This window comes from Castanea sativa, chromosome 2, assembly GCF_040712315.1.
Source record: "Castanea sativa cultivar Marrone di Chiusa Pesio chromosome 2, ASM4071231v1".
Lineage (NCBI taxonomy): Eukaryota > Viridiplantae > Streptophyta > Magnoliopsida > Fagales > Fagaceae > Castanea > Castanea sativa.
Window position 1 is genome coordinate 4,465,140 of NC_134014.1, and position 12,158 is coordinate 4,477,297.

General features: G+C 42.2%; 1 protein-coding gene across 1 annotated transcript; it reads right to left on the reverse strand.

Moving 5' to 3' along the window:
- Positions 1-265: 265 nt before the first annotated feature.
- LOC142623708 (putative aspartic proteinase GIP2) lies at positions 266-1,741 on the reverse strand. The gene has a single exon (XM_075797159.1). It carries the CDS (start codon positions 1,686-1,688, stop codon positions 378-380), a length of 1,311 nt encoding a protein of 436 aa, XP_075653274.1. The 5' UTR covers positions 1,689-1,741; the 3' UTR covers positions 266-377.
- Positions 1,742-12,158: the final 10,417 nt, after the last annotated feature.

Here is a 12,158-nt window from a genome sequence, read left to right on the forward strand (position 1 = left end):
TAAGTCCTAATTTGAATTGGACTTGAATTTTTATGCAAATTGCCGGAAAATATGATACCTTAGCGACATATGGTATTGTTATATAACAGATTGGCCGGAAACATCAAGGCATATACATTGCCTGGTGTCATATTAGTGGATCCTTTTTTTTTTTTCTTTTAACAAAGAATTGATTTTTTTTATTTTATAGAATTGAACTTAAATTCAAAATTTAATGTACTGACAAATATTGGTAATTAAGGCAGTAAAGAGAATTTAAGACAACTTTTTTTGGATAAAAGTAGTAGTTTTTAATTATGTTAGCGGAGTACATGGTCAATTCCCACCGACACAACAAACCACCAAAATTATTTCTTGTGATGAAAACAAAAACCCTTTCACGCATTAGTGGTAAAGTTGAAGTTGGCGCAAGTTGTTCGTTGAAACAATAGTGAAGAGCTGAAGCCAAGTCTCGATGTAGCTAAATCAAATTGTAGAAGATTGTCCTCAATTTGATACCCTCCAATCACAATAGAAGTCCTTGGCTTTGACCCTCCATCCACGAACCCCAAACACAGCACATCATTGCTAACCTGAACCATAGAATTTGAGCCAAATACCGTCCAAAACACACTCTCACTTTGTAGAACAAAATCAATCTGAGGCACAGCTGGGCCAACACGTGTGCTACCAATGTTTTTGGAGCTAAAGCATGCCCCAAATGGTGCCACTGATGCCGCTCTAGGAACATTCGCGAGCGCCTTGATGAAAGCTTTAAGGACAGCATTGTAGATGCTTGTTTCCATGATGGTATAAGGATTAACAGTGCTGATTTTCGTTCCTCCAAAGCCTTTGTGATCAATAGACAACAGTGTTTGGTTTAATGGTACAACTTTTCCATTAATATTGATGGATTTTACACCAATGAAGTATTCGGCTGAAGGGTCACCTTGTGTGTAAGCTGAGGCTGTGCTTACAGGGTTTTTGATAAGTGGGGTGTAAATGAGAGACTTAGATACATCATTGTTAGGAAGCAAAACATATGGGCCATCTCCAAAGAACATAACACCATCAAAACTCGTTGAAGAACTTAAGCAGATGGCAAACTTTCTATGAAAGCTAAAAGCTGTAGAGAATTGCGAAGGAACTGAAATTCTTGTTCTTCCAAGGCCAGCCATACCCTTTACACCACTAGCAAGGCCTTTTAAGAGAAATGTTGGACCACAAGTAAAGATGAAGCTAGACACTGAAACTACCCTCCCTGGATTTAATCCATTTGTGGATTGAATAGAAACAACATCTTGGGCAAGCTCACCACCTGTGGCTGTGTGTGTGACAGTGTTATCTGGGAATTGAGAGCATGTATTATTATTGCACCCTAGCTTGGGTGAAGAATAGCACTCTCCACAACCATTGCCATTAGCAAGCGAGCACTGGGCTGAGTGGCAACGTATAGGCTTGTAGGTAGATGAGGCATAGTGTTGTTCACAATCTACCCAAAGGAATTGGCCACCAAGGTCAAGAGTTAGTTTAATAGGGACAAGAGGGGTCCTTTGGTTAAGTTGAGCAATGTATTGGAGTGATGAGGCATCCTTGGAGATTGGAAGAACAAGATCTTTGGGTAGAAATGATGTTTGGGCTAGGGAGGAGGGGGAGATGATAAGGAAAAGGAGGGTACACAAGGGAAGGAAATGAAATGTGGAAGTCATTGGAGCTAATGCTTGGTGTTGATTGAAAAAACAAAGAGTGGTTTTGTATATGAAAAAGGGGTGGAGGGCACGTCTTATATATAGATAGTAATGGGAATTTCTTTGACATTTGTGTCTCCTGGCTTTTATAAAATGCATTATTTAGTTGATAAATTAAATACTTTTTTTTTGGTAAAGGATAAATTGAATACTTTAATTAAGGCACATTGGGTTACCTCATTCATTGTGGAATATGATGAGGACGGAGAGCGCGACTGCAATATATAAAAGCCTGTCAACAAAGGCACCTGTCGGTGTGAGGCCCAAATTGGATAGGGATGGATGTGTTGACTGTTAAAGGTTTGACTTTGACTTTTCAAATTTTTTATCCTGTAATCTTTGTATAATAAAAGTGGCATATTCGTTGTGATAATTGATAAATCTGAAAAAAAGGGGTCAGTTGGGTTTTGGATTTGATCTCATGACTGGTTATGAATTAAATCTTTAAAACATGTCAGATTAAAATAGGTTACAAATTTGCAAAAATTATTTATTTATTTATTTTTATACAAAATAAAATTTTTATTCTAGCATAATGTAAGTGTATATGTGTGTGAAGCTTTCTCCTAGAGATTTGAACCCGGCCATTACCTCCTACACTCTATAAGCACTTATACCTGTAGGGTAATTATCGTATCAAGAATGTGCGGTGGTACAAAAATTATTTGTTACAACACTAAAAACTGAACAATAGAAATAAAAATTTCCAACCAAACGGCGGTTAAGTATTTTGTTTTTACAATAATTAAAGACTAAACTGATTAGTTTTAAAATATCTTAAATCTGTACAGCATTAACCCAAATGTCTGATTATTCTACCCAAACTTTGAACTAAGTACACTTAGTTCCTTATAATTATAGGATGCCACGTGTCAACACACGGTCAGAGAATCTAACTTGCAGTAGGCACGTTTGGTTCCTACATGGCTACATAATGTATAATTTGATTCTTATTAATAATTTAAAAATAAAAAGCTAAAATTTTTTACAGTAAGATAATACGTCTTTATCATAGAGGTGGGGCTTAATAACTATTGCAGCGATCGCCCATTAGATTGTCGTTTAGTACACATGCACATGGGCAAAATTAAGTACAAGTCATGTGGGGACACTACATGTGGGGACACTACACGTGTAGACAAAATGAAATCCAAGGGTTCAAAGAAGTCGCACACGTGCTGCTCTTGTCATTGCCCCTCACACCACGACACTTGGCGTAAAGACCGTGCGGCGATGCAGATGCACATTTTGGCTTGCCTTGTAGCTCTTGTCCAATACTAGCTCTGCACGTGTTCCGTCCACCACATTATACATTTAGCTGAGAGCTAAAAAAAATACATGGGTTTGAACTTGTTAAATAAAAACAATGTGTGTGTAATAGTTTCAACAAGGTAACCAATCTAGTTACGGCAACAATGTCAAGAAAAGAAAAACATAAAGGTCAGTTTCTTAAAGAAACTTATAGTGGTGTATATCTAAACGGGTCTTTTATATTCAACATCCTAGTTTTACAAACTTTTTTTTTTTTTTCTTTATACAAAATTCTTCATTCTTTTTTTTTTTCCCCAAGAAGGTAATAATTTATATTTATCATATCTCAGAATTGTTACATTTCCAATTACAAAATTACCTAAAAGGCGTGATGAGATTTATATATAAAAATTATTTGTCGAAACTACAATGTTGGTCCCTCAAGTTTACACTGTGTACATAATTGATCCATCAAGTTTGAAGCAAGCATAATTGGTCCCTTAAGTTTTAAAACTGAGTTGTTATATTTGATATCAATATGATTTATAAATTTTATTAAAATAATTAATTGTTTCCATGTTTTTGATCAGCATTCCATACAAACAATATTTGTACTTTCACACTAAAATGTTCAAAAAGAAATTTACCCTAACAGATCCACAAGGAACCCCATTAACAGAGCCCTTTAATTAATAACTTTCAAACATTACTATTGTAAGTGCACAAGTGCTCCTGGCCCCAAGAACAGTTATGGGCCCAGGCCCAATGAGCCTTAAACAATATGAATTTGTAGAGTGTGGGCTTGAAACCCAGGTTAGAAGTGTATGGGAATTAAATGACAAACTAAAGATTGCAAGTACTTGGAAACAACAAGGAATATTGTAAATCGGCCTCCTCGGATGTAAGCCAAGAGCTGTTCTTATATTATATCTTTCTCCTTGTCTTTTTTCTTTTTAGGTTACAAAAAGTCCGTCCGCTTTTCTGTCCCAGGTTCCTCTTTAAATACTCCTCTTTTTAATATTTTATACACGTGTTGCCCCAACTCCCCCTTAGCCTAGATATTTCTTTTCTTAGTGCCTTTGAACAGTAACCAGAAGTTTCCCTTCCACTGTTCAAGTGTCACTTCCCCATTAATGCGGCCAGGGTGGTAGGTGCAGGGTCTTTAATGTGGAGGTAGCAGCCTTTATCTTTGACATTTTTCCAACATCGGTGCTTCTAGGACATTCAAGGGTTCACCCCCTTTAACCATTGGTTTTGTCCGTGTCCTTTCCTAACTTTTACCATGAAGTCCCGGGTTCTTCGGTGTCAGGCCGAAGGAAAAAATCATCCTCGGCTGGATCCTCGGACCCTCGGCGTATGGGCCGACCCGTAGTACTAAGAAGTCCTAAACCCAAGAGCAGGTCGGCCTTCCTTAGCATGACCCAACAACCCATATTCCCATCAAGGTCTTTTCACTCCCCACAATAGCCCCTCAAAACTCTAATTTTCGACATCCGAGGAGAAAAATAGGGTTTTGATCTAACGAGGATCCACTCCACACACTTTATAAGTGATGGCACGTGTGGAAATCGTTTCGCGTCCCAGAAAATGCCACTTGGCGGTTTTATTTTAAAAAACGAGCGCATTTATTACTGTAAGTTACTCTTTGTCTCCCATGTTCAACGGTGAGATGGGCATCCAACGGTCCTCGTTACTCCACGAAATTTTTAGGCGGGACAAATATAATTTCGAGGCCGCCTTTTCGCACGTCGTGACGCTTCGGGAACCTGCGCCTTCATTTAATTCATCAGGGATCAATCCCATCAAAACACCAACAATCATTCTTTACCAGCAGAAAACCGTGGAAACCTGTACCTTTAACTTTGTAAGTTCTTGCTCTCTCTATTCTTAACCTTTTCTCCTCGGATACAGTCCTCGGCTGTCTTCGTAAATATTCTCCCTTTTAGAGTTTAGCCTTTCGTTCTTTTCTAATGGGTAGGTTTAAGTGTCTAGTTAATACCGCCGCTGGGATGGAAGGCTTTAGGGCCAAATTCCATATTCCCAGCGATGTAGGGTTAAAATATTGCCGGGCAGAAGCCGTGGCCGGTTCTAGGAAAGAGGGTGAGGTTATCATCCCAATGATAGCCTTTATAGAGGGTGGGATGACCCTCCCAATGAGACCTGTAACTAGGGAGTACCTTCGCAACCACCGGTTGTGTCCCGATTAGTGCCTCCCAAACGTTTTTAGAGTTTTGGGTAGTGTAGATGCTCTAAACGAGCAGATGGGTTTAAACCTCACATGGCATGATGTCGTGTTCCTATATGAATCCCATAAACTTTCTAAGGTAGGTTATTATATTAAGTCTCGGTCCAGCACCGTTAGGCTAATCTCCTGTCTGCCCAAATCCAACAAAGGCATGAAGGACGACTACTTGATTGTGTCTGGGAACTGGCACGACAGCCTCCACTGCCTAGTTGAGTGGGGGGATCCAGGTGCGATGCCGTAGGATTAATCTCCCCACAACACAACTTCTTCTAACACACACAGAAATGCGTATTCGTATTTACTTAAACTTGTTAAATATCTGTGTGAATCTGACCAGGTTTGTTTGTTTTGATGTCTTTTTTGCAGATAAGCAACACGTGCGTCCTCGTCTGAGTCACTGTAACGTCGCGGATCTAAACCGAGTACTTCGCTCCGAGGTGTTCGTCAGCGAGGACCTACAACTTAGAGCCGCCCATCTGATTTTAGGATACGATCCCATCTCCTCAGACTTCCAAGAAATAGAAAACGCCATTATTGCGGGTGACCGGAGACGAAGAAAAATAAACGTAGCCCGGCCAAACTTTTTAGACGACCGCGACCTCCTGGACGCTCCTAACACCGTTTTATACAACCAGCCTATAGCAGCAATTCCCCTTGCTATGCACTCACAAGCAACTGTCGTTCCAGAAGAGCAGGTGTCTTCTTCGCACACACTTGACGACGAAATAGATCAATTCCATCTCGAAGACACCGAGAGACCTTGCGGGAACCAGTTTGTGGTACTTTCCGACGAGGAGGAAGAAGCCACCGAGGCCTCTTGAATTGCAGGGTTTGTGGTTGCCCTACCCGAGGACGAATCCGAAGAAGATATGGGAAGAATGCAGGGTCTCCTCACTAATAGAGCTGCTAAGGTTGTAGAGAAAAAGACGGGGACGTCCCAAGTTCCCCCATCTTTACCACCTCCCCCTCCTCCAGTTGAGCCAAAACTTCCAGCCGAGGATCCCAAGAAGAAGAGGAAAGGGGATAACGAGGGGACGATTAATAAGGACCCCAAGAAACCGCGCCAACAACTCCCACCGGCCCAGCAGCAGAAGTAGGACAAAAGCAAGGGTAAGGCCCGCTCGGTTGAAATCGGGGAATTCAGGGACGAGGCTGAAGTGCGCCGAGCACCGACCACCTGGTCCCCCGATCTAAGACTGGACGGCGCACCCATCTCCTGCCAGTCTAGTATAAAGGCGGTTCAACAAGGCCATGCCCACCACCTGGCCGAGGTTTTGGAACGCCCTCTCCTGCTGCCCAAGGACATGGAGACCTTGGAAAAAATGGGCCAGCCACAACTATTCCTCTCACTAAAAAGAGACTTAGCGCTGGTAAGTTTTTCCCATTTTTTAGGAAGATTCCACTTTTAACAATATTTATAAGTAAGTTTGTTTTTTACTATTCCTAACTCCATCATCCTTTGTTACAGGCTATCCAGGAGATCTTTATAGCCGAGAAGTTTATAGAAGACACTCGGAAGGTAGCCAGAACTGAGCTCGAAATCAGGATGGAAACTGAGAAGTCCTTGGGCACAGCCCTTGCTGAGAATGAGAAGTTGACCTCAGAGGTGGCTGATCTGAGGAGAGAGAAAAATGGGGTCGAGTCAAACTTGAAGACCATGAAGACCCAGATAGAAGGACAGCGCAAGCTCCTTCGCGAAAGAGATGAAGAGCTCTCCCAAGCTCAAAGGGAGTGCTCGGATCTGAAGAAGGAACTTGCGTTGATGAAGGCAGAAGCCAGCTCCTTCCAACTCTCTCTTCAAGCTGCCAAGCAGGCGAGTTTCGAAGAAGGGGTAGCAACCACAGAGGAGCAGCTGATAGAGGAATTCGCGGCTTTATGCCGGGAATACTGTCAAAAAGTATGGGGGGAAGCTTTAAACGTAGCAGGAGTTCCTCCATCTTCGGATCTGAGGAAATCCGAGAACGTTTGGCTTCCCCTGGAAATACAGGAGATTGAAGAGGCTCCTGCTGCAATTCCTACCCCCGAGACAACTCTTCCTGCTCTTCCTCTGGTGGTCCCACAGCAAATTCCTGATCCTACAGAATCTTCTGGTTCCAACAAAGAGAAGGAAGGAGGAGGGGATGCAGAGAAGGACTTGAGCCAGACAGCGGAACCCAACGTCCTTCCAACGAAGACAGCAGATAAGGGAAAGCAAGTCTTGACTCCCTTTGAGCTGGAGTTGAGAAAGACCGAGGGCACCAGTACCTCTCAGCAAGATCCTCCTCCAAAAGCTTAGGACTTAGCTTAGGGCTTCTCTTTTTCCATTTTTGAATTATATATGTAATGTATATTTAAGTGATTAATGAAGAACAATTTCGTTTGCTTTTCACTTGGGTTGTATCTGTTTTTACTTTATTCTTTTTGTACTTATTACAAAAGTTTCCCATTAAGTCATAGCAAAAATTTCTCAGAGGACACAAATCTAACTCCAAGGATTGCACAATCATAACTTCCACATAATCATGCGCATATTATTAAAGATTTAATAAAAGGTGACATGGTTAATATATTTGAACAATGCCTCGATTAAAAAGAAGAGAGGACCTCATATAACGATTAAACCCTTGTAACGCATAGCACTGTTCTAGTAAGATGTAAAATCCGAGTTAATAAACAGTAACGCATTAACATCCAGACATAATAAGGAAATGACTTTGATAAAAGTTGTGGTCCGAAGATAAGACTTAACCAATTCTCCGTTTGATTCTTAAAGGTTATAACTTCAAATGTAAAATTTCCCAAAGCAGGAGGTCCGAGAACCCGGCATAGCTAAGGTACTGTTTAACAAATGACAAGACACCAATTTCCACAAGGTTTGTGGTCCGAGGACTGCACTTAACTAAGTTTCTGTTTGATTCTTTAAAATTGTAACTTCAAATGTTAATTTTCCCAAAGTAGGAGGTCCGAAGACCCGGCATAACTAAGGTTCTGTTTAACAAATGACAAGACATCAATTTCCACAAGGTTTGTGGTCCGAGGACTGCACTTAACCAAGTTTCTGTTTGATTCTTTAAAATTGTAACTTCAAATGTTAATTTTCTCAAAGTAGGAGGTCCGAAGACCCGGCATAACTAAGGTTCTGTTTAACAAATGACAAGACATCAATTTCCATAAGGTTTGTGGTCCGAGGACTGCACTTAACCAAGTTTCTGTTTGATTCTTTAAAATTGTAACTTCAAATGTTAATTTTCCCAAAGCAGGAGGTCCGAAGACCCGGCATAACTAAGGTTCTGTTTAACAAATGACAAGACATCAATTTCCACAAGGTTTGTGGTCCGAGGACTGCACTTAACCAAGTTTCTGTTTGATTCTTTAAAATTGTAACTTCAAATGTTAATTTTTCCAAAGCAGGAGGTCCGAAGACCCGGCATAACTAAGGTTCTGTTTAACAAATGATAAGACATCAATTTCCACAAGGTTTGTGGTCCGAGGACTGCACTTAACCAAGTTTCTGTTTGATTCTTTAAAATTGTAACTTTAAATGTTAATTTTCCCAAAGCAGGAGGTCCGAAGACCCGGCATAACTAATGTTCTGTTTAACAAATGACAAGACATCAATTTCCACAAGGTTTGTGGTTCGAGGACTGCACTTAACCAAGTTTCTGTCTGATTCTTTAAAATTGTAACTTCAAATGTTAATTTTCCCAAAGTAGGAGGTCCGAAGACCCGGCATAACTAAGGTTCTGTTTAACAAATGACTAGACATCAATTTCCACAAGGTTTGTGGTCCGAGGACTGCACTTAACCAAGTTTCTGTTTGATTCTTAAAAAATGATAACAGCGAGCATCAGAGCTACTCATAACTTTGAAATATAAACTGACAAAGCTCATTTCATTAATAATAATACATTCTAAGATTATTTACATTCCATGGACGTGGTACAATTCGTTCGTCTAGATCAGCTAGCCTATATGACCCTATGCCTACTATTGAAACAATGCGATAGGGGCCTTCTCAGTTAGGTCCCAGCTTACCCCAAGCTGGGTTCTTAGAAGTGCCTACAACTTTCCTTAATACAAGATCACCAGGTGCAAGTGGCCTTAGCTTCACGTGGGCATCATATCCTCGTTTTAGCTTCTGTTGATAATAAGCCATTTGGACCATAGCTGCCTCACGCCGTTCCTCAAGTAAATCAAGATCTTTCTCTAGAAGTCCCTTGTTATTCTCTGGGCTAAAAGAACTTGTCTTTAGAGTAGGAAAACCAGATTCCAGTGGTATCACCGCCTCGGCTCCATAAGTCATAGAGAATGGCGTTTCTCCAGTGGACCTGCGCGGAGTGGTCCGATACGTCCACAGGACATGAGGGAGCTCTTCTACCCATTTGCCTTTCGCATCATCCAACCTTTTCTTGAGCCCGTTGACTATGACCTTGTTAACGGCTTCGGCCTGCCCATTTCCTCGAGGATAAGCTGGGGTAGAATATCTATTTGTGATACCCATGTCACCACAATATTGCCTAAAGGCGTTGCTGTCAAATTGAACGCCATTATCTGAGATAAGTGTATGCGGTATACCAAATCTAGTAACAATATTTTTCCATATAAATTTCTTGGAATCAACATCTCGGATATTGGCTAAGGGCTCCGCTTCAACCCATTTAGTGAAATAGTCTGTTCCCACGAGCAGCCATCTTTTGTTGCCAGCAGCTCTCGGAAATGGCCCTACAATGTCCAAGCCCCACTGTGCGAAAGGCCAAGGGCTGGAGAGAGGGTTAAGAACCCCTCCAGGTTGGTGGATATTAGGGGTGAACCTTTGACATTGATCACATTTTCTAGCATAATCCTGAGCCTCCCTCTGCATATTAGGCCACCAGTAACCCTGAGTCAGGGCTCTATGGGCTAAGGATCTTCCCCCAGTGTGGCTCCCACAAATTCCCTCATGCAGTTCCTCCAATAATGTTTCTGTTGATTCAGGGTGCACACACAACAAATACGGTCCTGAAAAGGATCGTTTGTACAGCTTCTGGTCCTCGGACAACCAGAAACGAGGCGCCTTTCGACGTACCTTTTCTGCTTCAGCCCTGTCTTCGGGAAGAATGTCGTTTTTAAGAAAAGATATGATCGAATCCATCCAGCTAGGACCAGACCTTATTAGATGGATGCGAGGCGCGTTAGCAGTTACAAGAGAAGGTTCTACCAAATCCTGAACGAGGATAACCCTTGGTAAACCTTGAGCCGAGGATGTTGCCAACGTAGCCAAGGAATCTGCATGAGTGTTTCCACTCCTAGAGATGTGAGTTAAGGCAAAGGAGTCGAATTCAGCCTGCTGGCGTTTGACCTGGGCCAAATATTCCTGCATTTTAGGGTCTCTAGCCTCCATGGTCCCCATGACCTGGCCGACCACTAACTGAGAGTCTGAGAACACATGGATTTTCTTTCCACCCATCTTATGTACCATCTGCATGCCTACTAAAACTGCTTCATACTCGGCCTCATTGTTAGTAGCCGAGAAGGCCAATCTCAAAGATTTTTTGAAGACAATTCCTTCAGGGGACATCAGAACAAGTCCAACACCAGACCCTTTTTGATTAGCAGCCCCATCCACATAAACTCTCCAAGCCGAGGGCGATACGGCTGTGATTACACCAACTGATTTTTCACCCATGTGTGCTTCTTTTGAAGTTTCTTCTAACAATAGTTCAGTAAACTCTGCCACCAAATCAGCGAGGACCTGTCCCTTTACCGAAGTGCGAGGCTTGTATTTAACATCAAAGGCTCCCAAAATGGTTCCCCATTTTGCCACCCTGCCAGAATAATCAGCACTACGCAACACAGCCTTGAGAGGCAACTGGGTCAAAACAACCACAGTATGAGATTGGAAATAATGAGGAAGTTTGCGCGTGGCGTGGACTACGGCGAAGCGCTTTTTCCAAGGGCAGATAGCGCACTTCGGCCTCATTCAAGGACTTACTAACGTAGTAGATCGGTCTCTGCACTCCGTTTTCATTCCTTATAAGGACTAAGCTCACCGCGTGAATAGCCACGGCCAGATAAGCGAGTAAAACCTCGTCCACCTCAGGGCGAGATAAAATGGGTGGCCGAGAAAGATATTGCTTAAGCTGTTGGAAAGCTAACTCGCAGTCCTCGGTCCATTGAAACCCTTTCCACTTGTTCAACAACTGAAAGAAAGGACGGCACCGGTCAGCTGACCGAGAAATAAATCTATTCAACGCAGCAATCATTCCAGTCAATTTCTGAATCTCTTTTGGGTTCCTAGGCGGCTGCAAATTTTGAATAGCCTTAACCTGCACTGGGTTTACCTCTATGCCCCTATGAGTAATCATATATCCCAAGAACTTTCCAGACCCCACGCCAAAAGAACACTTGGAGGCGTTAAGGCGCAACTTATACTTCCTTAGCATCTGGAATGTGTCGGCCAAATCTGTCATGTGCGAAGGTACTGTCTTACTCTTCACCACCATATCATCCACATATACTTCTATGGTTTTCCCCAGTTGCTGTTCAAACATTCGGGTCATCATTCTTTGGTAAGTAGCCCCAACATTTTTTAACCCAAATGGCATGACCTTATAATGATAGTTCCCGGTTGGAGTAATGAAAGCAGTCTTCTCCTGATCCTCTAACGCCAAGGGAATTTGGTGGTAACCCTGGAAGGCGTCCAAGAAACTCATCCGAGGATGTCCGACAGTAGCATCTACCAGTTGATCAATCCGTGGCATTGGGAACGAATCTTTAGGACAGGCCTTGTTCAGATCAGTAAAGTCCACACATACTCTCCACTTGCCACTCTTCTTTTTAACAACAACAGTATGAGCCAACCATTCAGGGTAGAAAACTTCTTTGATAGCCCCTGCCCTTTTGAGTTTAAGAACCTCTTCCTTCACAGCCTCAGAATGTTCTCGAGAAGATCGCCGAGGTGGCTGCCTCCTCGGAAC